At 43.5% G+C, this 14755-nt stretch overlaps 1 protein-coding gene across 1 annotated transcript; it reads right to left on the bottom strand.

Annotated features, from left to right (window-relative positions):
• Positions 1 to 1306: 1306 nt before the first annotated feature.
• Positions 1307 to 12478, bottom strand: PIGS (phosphatidylinositol glycan anchor biosynthesis class S). Its single transcript, XM_060756774.2, has 12 exons — positions 12397 to 12478; positions 10150 to 10289; positions 9946 to 10057; positions 9764 to 9853; positions 8299 to 8390; positions 7971 to 8181; positions 7204 to 7346; positions 5988 to 6102; positions 5708 to 5853; positions 4760 to 4860; positions 4200 to 4410; positions 1307 to 1816 (listed from the first exon to the last, which is right to left on the bottom strand). Exons 1-12 carry the CDS (start codon positions 12437 to 12439, stop codon positions 1541 to 1543), a joined length of 1680 nt encoding a protein of 559 aa, XP_060612757.2. The 5' UTR covers positions 12440 to 12478; the 3' UTR covers positions 1307 to 1540.
• Positions 12479 to 14755: the final 2277 nt, after the last annotated feature.

The raw sequence follows: 14755 nt of genomic DNA, 5'->3' as shown, positions 1-14755 counted from the left end.
GGAGTGGTCCAGCATTTCTGTGTTCTCAAATAATATGCTGTGTCCAGGCTGGTTCATCAGGTGCTCCACTATGACTGACTTCTCTGGTTGAAGTAGTCTGCAGTGCCTTTTGTGTTCCTTGATGCGTGTCTGGGCAATGCTGCATTTGGTGGTCCCTCTGTAGACTTGTCCACAGCTGCATGGTATACGGTAGACTCCTGCAGAGGTGAGAGGATCCCTCTTGTCCTTTGCTGAACGTAGCATTTGTTGGATTTTCTTGGTGGGTTTGTAGATTGTTTGTATGTTGTGTTTCCTCATCAGCTTCCCAATGCGGTCAGTGGTTCCCTTGATGTATGGCAGGAACACTTTTCCTCTGGGTGGATCTTCATCTTGACTCTCGTGGCTTGTTCTTGGTCTTGCAGCTCTTCTGATGTCTGAGGTGGAGTATCCATTGGCCTGGAGAGCCCAGTTGAGGGGGTTCAGTTCATCTTGGAGGAGGTGGGCTTCCCAGATTATTTTTGCACGGTCTGCCAAGGCTTTAATGGGGCTTCTTTTTTGACTTGGGTGATGGAGTTTTGATGTAGATCTCTATCTGTGTGTGTGTGTTTTCTGTAGACGGTGTGACCCAATTGTTGATCTGGTTTGCGGATAACTAAGACATCTAGAAAAGGCAGTCTAATAATAAACAATAATAATTTCTAATACTCTAGGCCCTTGGGAAGAGTCTGATATTCAGAGATGAAGCCCAGACACTTGGAGTTAATGTGCGCTGTGTTATTGTGGACATGCTAATAAATAATAATAATAATAATAATAATAATAATAATAATAACAACAACAATAATACGACTAATAATAGATAAACAAAGGTTCAACAAGGGGACAAAAATGCAGAGGAAGGAGGTGATGCACACAACCTCTTAGATCAGGTGTCCTCAAACTTTTTAACCGGAGGGCCAGGTCACAGTCCCTCCAACTGTTGGAGGGCCAGATTATCATTTGAAAAAAACATGAATGAATGCACACTACACATACCTTATTTGTAGTGCAAAAAACACTTAAAAACAATACAATAATTAAAATGAAGAACAATTTAAGCAAGTATAAACTTATTAGTATATCAATGGGAAGTGTGGGCTTGCTTTTGGCTGGTGAGATAGGATTGCTGTTGTTGTTGTTGTTTTTGGGTGCTTTCAAGTTGTTTCAGACTTAGGTTGACCCTGAACAAGGGCCAGGTAAATGACCTTGGAGGACCGTATTCGGCCCTTGGGCCTTAGTTTGAAGAACCTTGTCCTAGATACTTGGAATCAACACAAATGTGAATATATTTCCTTTTACACCCAATTGTCTTTTATTTCAAACCCAAGTGCAAAATCAACCCGAATAAATAAATAAAATGCAAGGAGGGAGACGTGATGATAGCCGGAAAGTTGCTTTCAGGAGACGGACTTTTGGGGCACCAAAGAAGTGACTTTTTGGAAGAATTTTGTTTCCTTCCGACCTGTCCATTGGGGGATGCTGGGAGCTGCTGTGCAAAGGACAGCCAGCCGGCCTCTGGCGCTCAGTCCACTTTGCCCGGCTCCTTTTTGGTGGCCCGGCTCTCCCGCAGGATCTTGGCCATGGAGAGGAGGATGGGGACGGCCATAGGGAGGAAGAGCGGGATGTAAATGGCAAACTTCTGGTCGTCGGGGAAGTAGAGGAGGTGGAGGAGCGAAGGGTGGAAGAAGGCCCGCTCCGAGGATGTGACGGCCGCCTTGCTGGCCAGGAAGGCCGCCTCCAGGCGCCCGGCCTCCAGTTCCCGCAGGGCCTCCTCCGCAGACCCCACCGCATGGTAGACCTGCATCAAAGCAGGGAGAAACCCAGAATGAATGACTAGACCACCGCCTGGCACCACAGGACCAAGCAAAGGCCTAGGAAGGACCTCTTTCAGACCATTGGAACCTAGGGGAGGACGTATTATAGATCAACAACACCGTGGATAATAGGGAACTGCTGAAACAAATGACTTACGGCTCAAGGAGAACATATAGTTGCACGGAAGGACCTGCACAATGCCTAGAGGGGACATATTATGGATCAACAACACCATGGATAATAGAGAACTCTGCTGAAACGAATGACTTTCGGCTCAAGGAGAACGTATAGTTACATGGAAGGACCTACACAATGCCTAAAGCGGACATATTATGGATCAACAACACCATGGATAATAGAGAACTCTGCTGAAACTAATGACTTTCGGCTCAAGGAGAACGTAGTTACATGGAAGGACCTACACAATGCCTAGAGGGGACGTATTATGGATCAACAACACCATGGATAATAGAGAACTCTGCTGAAACGAATGACTTTCGGCTCAAGGAGAACGTATAGTTACATGGATGGACCTACACAATGCCTAAAGCGGACGTATTATGGATCAACAACACCATGGATAATAGAGAACTCTGCTGAAATGAATGACTTTCGGCTCAAGGAGAACGTATAGTTACATGGAAGGACCTGCACAATGCCTAAAGCGGACGTATTATGGATCAACAACACTATGGATAATAGGGGACTTTGCAGAAATGAATGACTTTTGGCTCAAGGGGAACATATAGTTGCACAGAAGGACCTACACAATGCCTAGAGGGGACGTATTATGGATCAACAACACTATGGATAATAGGGAACTCAGCTGAAATGAATAACTTTTGGCTCAAGGAGAATGTATAGTTGCACAAAAGGACCTGCACAATGCCTAGAGGGGACGTATTATGGATCAATGATACCATGGATAATAGCAATCTCTACTGAAATTATTATTATTATTATGGGTTGTTGTAGGTTTTTTCGGGCTATATGGCCATGTTCTAGAGGCATTTCTCCTGACGTTTCGCCTGCATCTATTGCCTTCGACAATATATTATTATTATTATTATTATTATTAATAATAATAATAATAACAACAACATGCAAAGTAGACTCAAAGTGGCTTATAATTAATCACTTCCGGCTCAAGGATACCATGTATTATTATTATTATTATTATTACTATTATGATATTACTGAAATGACTGAGTTAATTCATAATTATGATGATGATGATGACCTTATACTTCAGCTGGAAGTCAGCTACTTTATTATTATTATTATTATTATTATTATTACTGAAATGACTGACTTCTGGCTCAAGGCTATCATGTATTACTACTACTACTACTACTATTATGTTACTGAAATGACTGACTCAAGATACCATGTATTATTATTATTATTATTGCTATTACAATGTTACTGAAATGACTGAGTTAATACATAATGATGATGATGATGATAACCTTATACTTGAGCCAGAAATCAGCCACTTCATTATTATTATTACTATATTACTGAAATGACTGACTTCCGACTCAAGGGTATCGTGTATTATTATTATTATTATTATTATTATTATTATTATTATTATTATGTTACTGAAATGACTGACTTCCAGCTCAAGGATATCATGTATTAGTATTATTATCATTATTATTATTATTACTACTATTATGTTACTGAAATGGCTGACTTCCAGCTCAAGGATATCATGTATTCTTCTTCTTCTTCTTCTTCTTCTTCTTCTTCTTCTTCTTATTATTATTATTATTATTATGTTACTGAAATTGCTGACTTCCAGCTCAAGGATATCGTGTATTATTATTATTATTATTATTATTATTATTATTATTATTATGTTACTGAAATGGCTGACTTCCAGCTCAAGGATATCGTGTATTATTATTATTATTATTACTATTATTATTATTATTATTATTATTATTATTATTATTATGTTGCTGAAATGACTGACTTCCGGCTCAAGGATAATATATATAATAATATGGATGACCATTATTATTATTATTATTATTATTATCTTACTGAAATGACTGACTTCCGGCTCAAGGATAATAATAATAATAATAATAATAATAATAATAATAATAATAATATATTAATAATAATAATAATAATAATAAGAGCCATCCAGTCCAACCTCCTTCTGCCTTGCAGAGAATGCAGAGTCAAAGCGGCCCGATTGGAGAGGACCTGTTGTCCACAGCAGGGCTTCCTAAGGGCTCCGTGGAGCACAGTCTGCGAAACACTGAGCAAAACCTATTGAGATAAAGGGCTTCTGGGCCCAGCAATGCCCAGAGTCCTGCCAAGAAAAGGCTGAGAGAGGGTGCAAGTTGTACCTCGGAGGCCACGTCGTCCTTGATGACGATGTTCCCGATCTTGTCCAGCAGCTGGGCCAGCGAGGTCAAGGTGGTGGAGACGGTGGCCACGTTCTCCACGCTCCGGGCCCAGAGAAGCCGGTCTAGCTCCCAGTCGCAGAGGCCTGCCTTGCCCGGATTGGCCAGGAGGGTTCCCTCCGGCAGCGGCATCCGGGAAACCCCAAAGAGCAGCCTGCCAGGGGGACAAAACACAACGTTTATCAATAATAATAATAACAATAACAACAACAACAACAACAGTACCTTATTATTATTGGGGCTGCGGTTGGCGTAATGGGTTAATCCCTTGTGCTGCTGAATCTGCTGACCTGAAGGTTGGCAGTTCGAAACTGCGGGTCGTGGTGAGTTCTCACTGTTAGCCCTAGCTCCTGCCAACCTCCCAGTTCCAAAACATGCAAATGTGAGTAGATCAATAGGTATCGCTTTGGCGGGAAAGTAATAAACGGTCCCTAAGCCAGTCTAGATGTCCTTTCAGGGTCCCAAAGCCTTTCTAGATGCCATTTATGGGTCCCAAAACTCACCGCAGCTGGGCCAGGAAGACCTCCATCACGGCCACCATATTGACATCCACTCTTCTCGGGAAGGAAGTTTCATTGGCCGCATCCGGTCCAACGTTGTAGATCTGTCAAGAAAGAAAGATGGTCGACAGCGATCCTTTCTCCCTCATTTTTATAACTAGATGACCTTTCAGGGTCTCAAAACCTGTCTAGATGCCCTTTCAAGGTCCCAAAGTCAATAGATGCCCTTTCAGGGTCCCAAAACCAGTCTAGATGCCCTTTCAGGGTCTCAAAGCCAGTCTAGATGCCCTTTCGGGGTCTCAAAACCTGTCCAGATGCCCTTTCAAGGTCCCAAAGCCAGTCCAAATGTCCTTTCAGGGTCTCAAAGCCAGTCTAGATGCACTTTCAAGGTTCCAAAGCCAGTCTAGATGCCCTTTCAGGGTCTCAAAGCCAGTCTAGATGCCCTTTCAGGGTCCCAAAGCCAGTCTAGATGCCCTTTCAGGGTCCCAAAACCAGTCTAGATGCCCTTTCAGGGTCTCAAAGCCAGTCTAGATGCCCTTTCAGGGTTCCAAAGTCAGTCTAGATGCCCTTTCAGGGTCTCAAAACCTGTCCAAATGCCCTTTCAAGGTCTCAAAGCCAGTGTAGATGCCCTTTCAGGGTTCCAAAGCCAGTCTAGTTCAGGCAGAAGGGCACCATCAAAACTCTCCTGACAGGTGGCCATCCAGCCTCTAAACTAATTAATATGCTTGGAAGGGATCCCCAAAGGCATCTGGTCTAGGCAGAAGGGCACAATCAAAACCCTCCTGACAGATGGCCATCAACCTCTAAACTAATTCATATACTTCCCCTAAATTGAATTGGAAGGGACCCCCAGGGGCCATCTAGTCCAGGCAGAAGGGCACCATCAAAACTCTCCTGACAGATAGCCATCCAGCCTCTAAACTAATTAATATGCACTCTTTTCTTACTTACCATAATGCCACCCCATCGAGGGCTATGAAAGGCATTGGTGGGCACGGCCGACCCGTCCTTGCCCTGGATATAGAGAGGTGAGTGCAAATCTTCCGGAACATATAACAGGAAGTTGAGCACCGGGTAAAGAGAGGCAGCGCTGGAACCTGGGTGTTGATACGTAGAGGGAGAGACAGAGGCCGAGATAAGGAAAAGTAGCAAGATAGAGGTCACTAGGTACATCCGTAACGTCTGCCGCGGTCCTGAGTCTGGTTTGTCACTTTTCCAAACTCTCACTCACCCAACCGGGCCTCCACCGGGTTGATGACATGGGGAAGGCTATGGACGCTCAGGCGGTAACTGGAAGACGCAGGGTCAAAACGAGGCGTCACCCCCAATGCTGCGTAATAGAGGATCTGGCAAAGGAAGGGGGGGGGGGGGGGAAGCAGATTGTTATTGTTTGGCTCGTTTGACCCCCATGGCCCACTCTACATCCTGGGACCATGCATGATGGGACTTGAGTACCTTCACTCGTTTCCCGAGACCACTGCGACCCATACAAATGACAGATCAAGACCAAACTTGGCACACAGAGCCCCCATGGCCCACTCTTACATCCTGGTGCAGTTTGGAAGATTTTGTACCATGGATGATGGGACTTGCAGTACCTTCACTCGCTTCCTGAGACCATTCCGATCTACACCAATGACTGATCAAGATCGAACGTGGCACACAGAGACCCCATGACCCATTCTACATCCTAGTGCAGTTTGGAAGACTTTGTACCATGGATGATGGAACTTGCAGTACCTTAACTCGCTTCCTGAGACCATTCCAATCCACACCAATGACTGTTCAAGACCAAACTTGGCAGACAGATCCCCCATGGCCCACTCTTACATCCTGGTTTGGTTTGGTTTTGTACCATGGACGATGGGACTTGCAGTACCTTAACTCGCTTCCTGAGACCATTCCAATCCACACCAATGACTTTTCAAGACCAAACTTGGCACACAGAGCCCCCATGGCCCACTCTTACATCCTGGTTTGGTTTGGTTTTGTACCATGGATGATGGGACTTGCAGTACCTTCACTCACTTCCTGAGACCATTCCGATCTACACCAATGACTGATCAAGATCGAACGTGGCACACAGAGACCCCATGACTTATTCTACATCCTGGTGCAGTTTGGAAGACTTTGTACCATGGATGATACCTTCACTCACTTCTTGAGACCACTTCTTGGCTTGTTTGGCCCCCATGGCCCACTCTGCATCCTGACTCACTCTACATCCTGGTGCAGTTTGGAGGGGGATGGACCATGGACCATGGGACTTGCATATAGGAGTTGTAGTTCACCCGCACCTACTGAACCCACCTGACATTGGATCTAGACTAAAACTGGAGCACAGACAAACAATGCCTATCTCAAATAACCCGGGCCCCGCCGAGTCTCCAAGCTAGTCATTAACAACAACAACAACAACAACAACAACAACAACAATAATAACTCACTTGTGAATCCACTGAAAACTCGGCCACGGGGCTCAGCTTCTCCAGCATCGGCTTCACAAAGCGGTGGATGGCCCCCTCGATGTCCCAATGCACATCGTGAGACCTAGGATCTGGGTTCAACAAGCTGAAGGTGATCTCGTACCCTACATGTGAGACAAGACACACATGTTCTAGAGCTGTACTTTGCGTATGTCATGAAATATGATGTATTTGATGTATGGTTCAATGAAAAACAGGGTGTCTACATTATCAGAGACAATGGCTCTTTAAGTTGAGGAAATGTTTACAAGGTTCCTTACGTTAAGAAGGAAGTCAACACAAGGCTCCTTATGTTTACCAACACCAATTATGCCAGAAAGCCATCCATGCAACTATAAAATAGGAGCCCCTGGTAGTGCTATGGGTTAAACCCTTGACCGGCAGGACTGACAACTGACAGGTCGGAGGTCCGAATCTGGGGAGAGCGCAGATGAGCTCCCTCTGTCAGCACCAGTTCCCCATGCGGGGACGTGAGAGAAGCCTCCCATAAGGATGGGAAAACATCAAAACATCTGGGCAACATCTCCTGGGCAACGTCCTTGCAGACGGCCGATTCTCTCACACCAGAAGTGACTTGCAGTTTCTCAAGTCGCTCCTGACACCAAAAAAAACCCCAAAAAACTATAGGATGAACTGAACTGTGTTGGAATCAAACTGAGCTCTGCTTAGAACACTAGAACGCCCCTGGGAACAACATATGGAGGATATGAGTCCAACATATGTCCTACCAAGACTGGACTTGACGGGCCGCTTCCACTCAGCGCCTGGTTGGCCAATGAGGACGCGGTCAGCAAGGGCTTCTGCGAGGGAGTCGGGCGTGAAGGACATGGCGTGGGCCACCCGCTGGACGTGAACGTCCACTCCGTCGAGGGCGTCCTCCGTGTGGAGTGGGGACCGGAGGATGGCACTGCGGTGCTTCCCGACGAATACGCTGATGTCCTGCAGAACGGATGCAGGAGGAGCAAAACATCAGGAGAGAATGCTTCTGGAACATGGTCATACAGCTTGGAACGCTCACAGTGCAGAATCTCATGATAGTAAAATCAAACAGTGGACCTGTGGGAGGAGACGGGAGTTTTGTGGGACCACGTAAACAGTGATGGACCCCATGGAGGTCTCTTCTGTTGTCCGGAGGCTGGAATCGACCTCTAGAACGAGAAAGAAAGCAAACTGTGTAAAATTCACAACAATACGTAACAATACAAACAATCAATACTAATAAAGATACTTTGAGGGTGTTTGAATCAGTGGGTTTATATGATACTAGCCGTCCCCTGCCACGTGTTGCTGTAGCCTAGTCTGTGTATATGTGCTTTGTGTGTATATATATGGGTATATGTGTGTATTTATATATTTGTGTATAGGTGGTTATGCGCATGCGTTGTATTTTTTTTTTTTTGGCTTTTTAAGTCTCTTCTGCTGTGTTTTTCAGTGTTTTTATGAGTGATGGTCACTTGTTGGCCTGATAGGTGTCTTGTGTCCAAATTTGGTGTCAATTCGTCCAGTGGTTTTTGAGTTGTGTTAATCTCACAAACGGACATTACATTTTTATTTATATAGATAGACTAGCCGTCCCCTGCCATGCATTGCTGTGGCCCAGTCTGTGTATATGTGTTTTGTGTGTGTATATATGTGTATATGTGTGTATTTATATATTTGTGTATATATGTATTTATGTGGTTATGCGCATGCGTTGTAATGTTTTTGTTTTTTTTGCTTTTTAAGTCTCTTCCGCTGTGTTTTTCAGTGTTTTTATAGGTGACTGTGGCCAAACCTTCCTTCCCTTTCTTTCCTTTCTTTCTCTCCTTCCTTCCCTCCTTCTTTCCTTCCTTCCCTCTTTTTCTTTTTCTTCTTCTTTCCCTTTTTCTTTCTTCCTTCCCTGTCTGTTTCTTTCCTCCCTTCCTTTGCTCTTTGGTTCCATCCTTCTCTTTTTCCTTCCTTCCTTCCTTCCTTCCTTCCTTCCTTCCTTCCTTCCTTCCTTCCTTCCTTCCTTTTCTCTCTTTTGTTCCTTCTCTCCTTCCTTCTTTCACCTTTTTCACTTTTTTATTTCCTTCTCTCCTTCCTTCCTTCATTACCATTCTTTCCTTCTCTTGTTCCTTTCCTCTTTCTATCCCTCCTTCTCTCCTTCCTTTCTTCCGTCCTTCCCCCTTTCTGTGTATATGTGTTTTGTGTGTGTATATATGCATATATGTGTGTATATATATATTTGTGTACATGTGTTTGTGTATATATGTGGTTTTGCTCATGCTTTGTAATGGTTTTCCCCCCTGTTTTTTGGCTTTTTAAGTCTCTTCTGTTGTGTTTTTCAATGTTTTTATGAGTGATTGACACTCTTTGGCCTGAGAGATGTCTTGTGTCCAAATTTGATGTCAATTTGTCCAGTGGTTTTTGAGTTCTGCTAATCCCACAAACGAACATTACATTTTTATTTATATAGATTGTATGTGTAATGTTGCTGTGAGCCACCTTGGGTCAGTTGGGAGAAAGGCGAGATAGATACCCCAAAATCAATAATCAATACCTTCCAGGGACACCTGCGCCAGGATCGTTTCCTCCTGCGTCGTCGCGCGGCGGTAGAACATCTCGTAATGGGAGGTCACGCTGGTCTTGGCTGCGAGAGGCAAACAGACATGTCAAATCCACGACATTGGTCCTATTGGTCGCCTATCCCAAGAGCATGTCAAAAGTGTTTCTTGCGCTTACGATTCAAGGGGATGTCGACGTCCTGCATCTTGCGGGAAGGGAGCTTGCGCTCCTGCTTCGCCGGCAGCGACCCTTTGGCAAAGACGACCGACACCGGCACCGTCAGCTGGAACTGAATGACAGCAAAATCCTTAATTAATTGATGGAAAATGTGGTTGAAGGATTACAGAGGAGGAAGAAGAGTTGTGACCCAGCCCTACCGACCCTTAAGGTGTCCAGCTCCGCAATCTCGGCGTACGGCAACGAGGCCCGGTAAGTCTCGGTCGTCTTCCACCAGAGCGGAAGCCCCAGAGCTACGGCGATGGCGGCAAAGGAGAGTGCGGCGTACTTGCCCCGGGTCTTCTCTGCAGGGGAAAGAAAGAGAGATCAGTCCTGGGTTCGAATCCAACGCATCTGGGAAAGGCCCAGAGGCAACCTCAGCCTTTAACGGAGCCTTTCCAGATGCTGGAATCTTTAGAGACCGACTTTACTACAAATCCCATTATTCCTCCGTGTGTCCTGAGAAATATAGTGGACTGCAAATCCCATTGTCCCGTTGGGTCCCACAATAGTTGGATCTGCAAATCCCACTATCCTAGAGTCCCCCCCGCTCTCTATCTATGTGTGTGTGTCTGCATTAATATTTTCCTTATTCCTTTATTCTGGCCAAATATGGATATGTGTAGGTATACATTTACATATTTATTTATTTATGTACGACCTTTATATGCCACCCTTCTCACCCTGAAGGGGACTCAGAGCGGCTTACAAGATATATATACATACAATATATTATATTATTAGTATTAAATATTATTATATTGTACTATACCATTATATTGTAATATTATTAGTAATATCACATGTAATATAAATATATAATTATGATATCATATTATTATTATTAGTATTATATTGCATTACATTATAATATTATAAATATTATATGTATATGCAATATATTATATTATTAGCATAGTACAATATCCGTATTAAATATTACTATATTGTACTACCCCATTATATTGTAATATTATTAGTAATAGTACATGTAATATAAATATATAATTATAATATCATATTATTATTAGTATTATATTGCATTACATTATAATATTATAAATATTATATGGATATACAATATATATTATTAGCATAGTACAATATTCGTATTAAATATTCCTATATTGTACTATACCATTATATTGTAGTATTATTAGTAATATTACATGTAATATAAACATATAATAATATCATACTATTATTAGTAATAATATTGCATTACATTATAATATTATAAATATGTATATGTATATGCATGTGTGTATGTGTGTGTACATATATATATCTATATATACTGTACGTACATGTATATATGTACGTATGTATGTATATTATATATATACATATGTATGCGTATATGTATATGTATATATATATATGTATATGTATATGCAATTGCAGATCCCATTATCCATTATCCCCCCCCCCCAGGAGTCCCATATATGTATACAGAAGTAGGTATGACTACAAATCCCATTATTCTTGGTTGTGGGGACCTGTATTGGTCTAAAAATCCCTTTATTCCAGTGTGTCCACTTATAGTGGACTATAAGTCCTATTTTCCCACCCGGAGCCCTATATATGTATATAGAAGCAAATATGACTACAAATCCCATTATGACTAATAAGATCAGTAGCTGCCTTAGGCAGGCAGGGTATAAATAAAGTCAATGAGAATAATTACTATTTCCCTGTTTAGCCTAATGACACTGCGTTGGACTACAAATCCCATCATTCCAAGTGCTATCCCACCCAGAGCCCTATATATGTATATAGAAGCAAATATGACTACAAATCCCATTGTGACTAATGAGATCAGTAGCCGCCTTAGACAGGCAGGGTATAAATAAAGTCAATGATAATAATTACTATTTCCCTGTTTAGCCTACAAACTACAAAACCCATCATTCCAAGTGTAATCCCGCAAGAGAAACAGAGTAGACTACAAACCCCACTGTCCTCGTTGGGTTCCACAATAGATGGAACTGCAAATCCTATTCTCCCCTGGAATCTTTCTATAAGACTACAAATCCCATCATTCCAAGTGTAATCCCCCTAGAGAAACAGAGTAGACTACAAACCCCACTGTCCTCATTGGATTCCACAATAGATGGAACTGCAAATCCTATTCTCCCCTGGAATCTAACTATATGACTACAAATCCCATTGTCCCCCTGGTTGCCCTAGACTGGGACACTGCACTGGGCTACAAATCCTATATCTAACTATAGAGGACTACAAATCCCATTGTCCCAGTTGGCCCATTATGTTGGGCCACAAGTTTCATTATCCCTTTATACATATACTGCTCTGAAGAAACAAACAACAAGAAGGCATTATTCCATTGTTTCCGAATCTCATTCGCTTCCGTGACTTTTTTGTCCCTCCTCTCTTCCCTTCGACCCTTACCGGCGGCATCCATTGCGGCGGCTGAAGCGGCGTGGCCCGCCATCTTGTCATACGGAAGTCCTCCCACAGCGAGGGGCGGGGCTTCGGCAGCCCAGCCTCAGCTCGACCAATGGGGTAGCGGATTCCTCTGAGCGACAGCGACGGCGTCCAATCGGAGAGCTGTAAAGCTGAAGTTGAAGCAAACTGGGGTAAAGTTGTTATGTATTTAAAAACCCTTACACTAAATGTCCTTTGAGCTGAAGCTGGCCACTTGGAGTGCCTCTAGGGTGGCTGTGAGAAGGTCCAACATTGACCCCATGGCAGGGCTCAGGCTGCATTGTAGGAAGTGCTCTGTGGTTTGCTCTTCTCCACACTCTTCTACCACTTTTGGACTCTTGCTTGCTGAGAGTATCTCTGTCGATCTTAGAACAATCCCTCTCCAATGCCAGAAATACAGCTTAATGGTGTAACGTTAGAAAATGTTTACCATTTTCGCTCCCTTGGCAGCCACCTCTCCACAAATGTCAACACTGACACCAAAATACAACACTGCCTGAGCTCTGCGAGCGCAGCATTCTCCAAATGGAGCAGAGAGTGTTTGAGGACCGGGACATCCATAGGAAAAGTAGGGAAGTCATGCTACCCATCGTCTAGACCACACCTGGAATATTGTGTCCAATTCTGGGCACCACAATTGAAGAGAGATATTGACAAGCTGGAGGGTGACTAAAATGATCAAGGGTCTGGAGAACAAGCCCTATGAGGAGTGGCTTAAAGACCCAGGCGTGTTTAGCCTCAAGAAGAGAAGGCTGAGAGGAGACATGATGAAGGCCATGTATCGATATGTGAGGGGAAGTCACAGATAGTTTTCTGTTGCTCTGGAGACTAGGACGCAATGGAACAGTGTTTCTCAACCTGGGGATCGGGACCCCTGGGAGGGTCACAAGGGGGTGTCAGAGGGGTCGCCAAAGACCATCAGAAAACACAGTATTTTCTACTGGTCACAGGGATTCTGAGTGAGAAGTTTGGCCCAATTCTCTCGTTGGTGGGACTCAGAATGCTATTTGATTGTAGGAGAACTATAAATCCAAGCAACGACAACTCCCAAATGTCAAGGTCTATTTTCACCAAACTCCACCAGTGCTCACATTTGGGAATATTGAGTATCCATGCCAAGTTTGGTCCAGATCCATTATTGTTTGAGTCCACAGTGCTCTCTTGATGTAGGTGAACTACAACTCCCAAACACAAGATCAATTTCCATCAGACCCTTCCAGTATTTTCTGTAGGTCTTGGGAGTTCTGTGTGCCAAGTTGGGTTCAATTCCATCGTTGGTGCAGTTCAGAATGCTCTTTGATTGTAGGTGAACTATAAATCCCAGCAACTACCATTCCCAATTGTGAAGGTCTATTTTCCCCAAACTCCACCAGCGTTCACATTTGTGCATATTGAGCATCCATGCCAAGTTTGGTCCAGATCCATCATTGTTTGAGTCCACAGTGCTCTCTGGATGTAGGTGAACTACAACTCCCAAACTCAAGATCAATTTCCACCAGACCCTTCCAGTATTTTCTGTGGGTCATGGGAGTTCTGTGTGCCAAGTTTGGTTCAATTCCATCACTGGTGGAGTTCAGAATGCTCTTTGATTGTAAGTGAACTATAAATCCCAGAAACTACAACTTCCAAATGACAAAATCAATTCCCCCAACCTCTTCAGTATTCAAATTTGGGCATATTAGGTATTTGTGCCAAATTTGGTCCAGTGAATTAAAATACATCCTGCATATCATATATTTACATTACGATTCATAGCAGTAGCAAAATGGCAGTTATGAAGTAGCAACATATTCCAAAACAGCTACTCTATTCCCAACTCAAGAATGGGAAACGTAATGTTGGTGTACAGGAAAAGAGATTGAAAGATGGGTTTAAAGATCACCCTAAAAACTGTGGCAGAGACACTGAGAGAGAACTGGGAAGCCCTGGCCCTTGAGTGCTCTAACTGGAGGTCAGCTGTGACCAGCAGTGCTGTGGAATTCAAAGAGGCACGAATGGAGGGCGAAATGGAGAAAGTAGGCGTGTCAAGCCAATCCTCACCGGGACTGCCTTCCATGTGGAAAACGATGTCCTCACTGCGGGAGAACATGCGGATCAAGAATATGGACCCACCACCAAGACACTATCCTTGAAGGACCATAATCGTAAGTAAGTAAGTAAGATATTAGAAAGCAGTTTTTTTTATTTAAGACGTTGACATGCTGGCTGTATGCAAACACTCTCTTTGATGGTGAAATTCAGTGGACATCAGAGGAAACCTGTTTATTTAGGTTACGGGTTTTCGCCTGCCACTTTTGGACTCTGGCTTGCTGAGGTGTTCCTG

The sequence above is a fragment of the Anolis sagrei genome, chromosome 11 (assembly GCF_037176765.1).
Source record: "Anolis sagrei isolate rAnoSag1 chromosome 11, rAnoSag1.mat, whole genome shotgun sequence".
NCBI lineage: Eukaryota > Metazoa > Chordata > Lepidosauria > Squamata > Dactyloidae > Anolis > Anolis sagrei.
The sequence above is the reverse complement of the archived record's forward strand: the minus strand, read 5'-3'. Positions and strand labels throughout refer to the sequence as shown.

Excerpts from the sequence above, each read along its gene's own strand:
- PIGS (XM_060756774.2), bottom strand. The coding sequence starts at position 12,439 with ATGGCGGGCCACGCCGCTTCAGCCGCCGCAATGGATGCCGCCG. Across the intron at positions 10,290-12,396 it reads CGCCGCAATGGATGCCGCCG|AGAAGACCCGGGGCAAGTAC; the intron begins GTAAGGGTCGAA and ends TTTCCCCTGCAG. Across the intron at positions 5,854-5,987 it reads CCCGGTGGAGGCCCGGTTGG|GTTCCAGCGCTGCCTCTCTT; the intron begins GTGAGTGAGAGT and ends ATCAACACCCAG.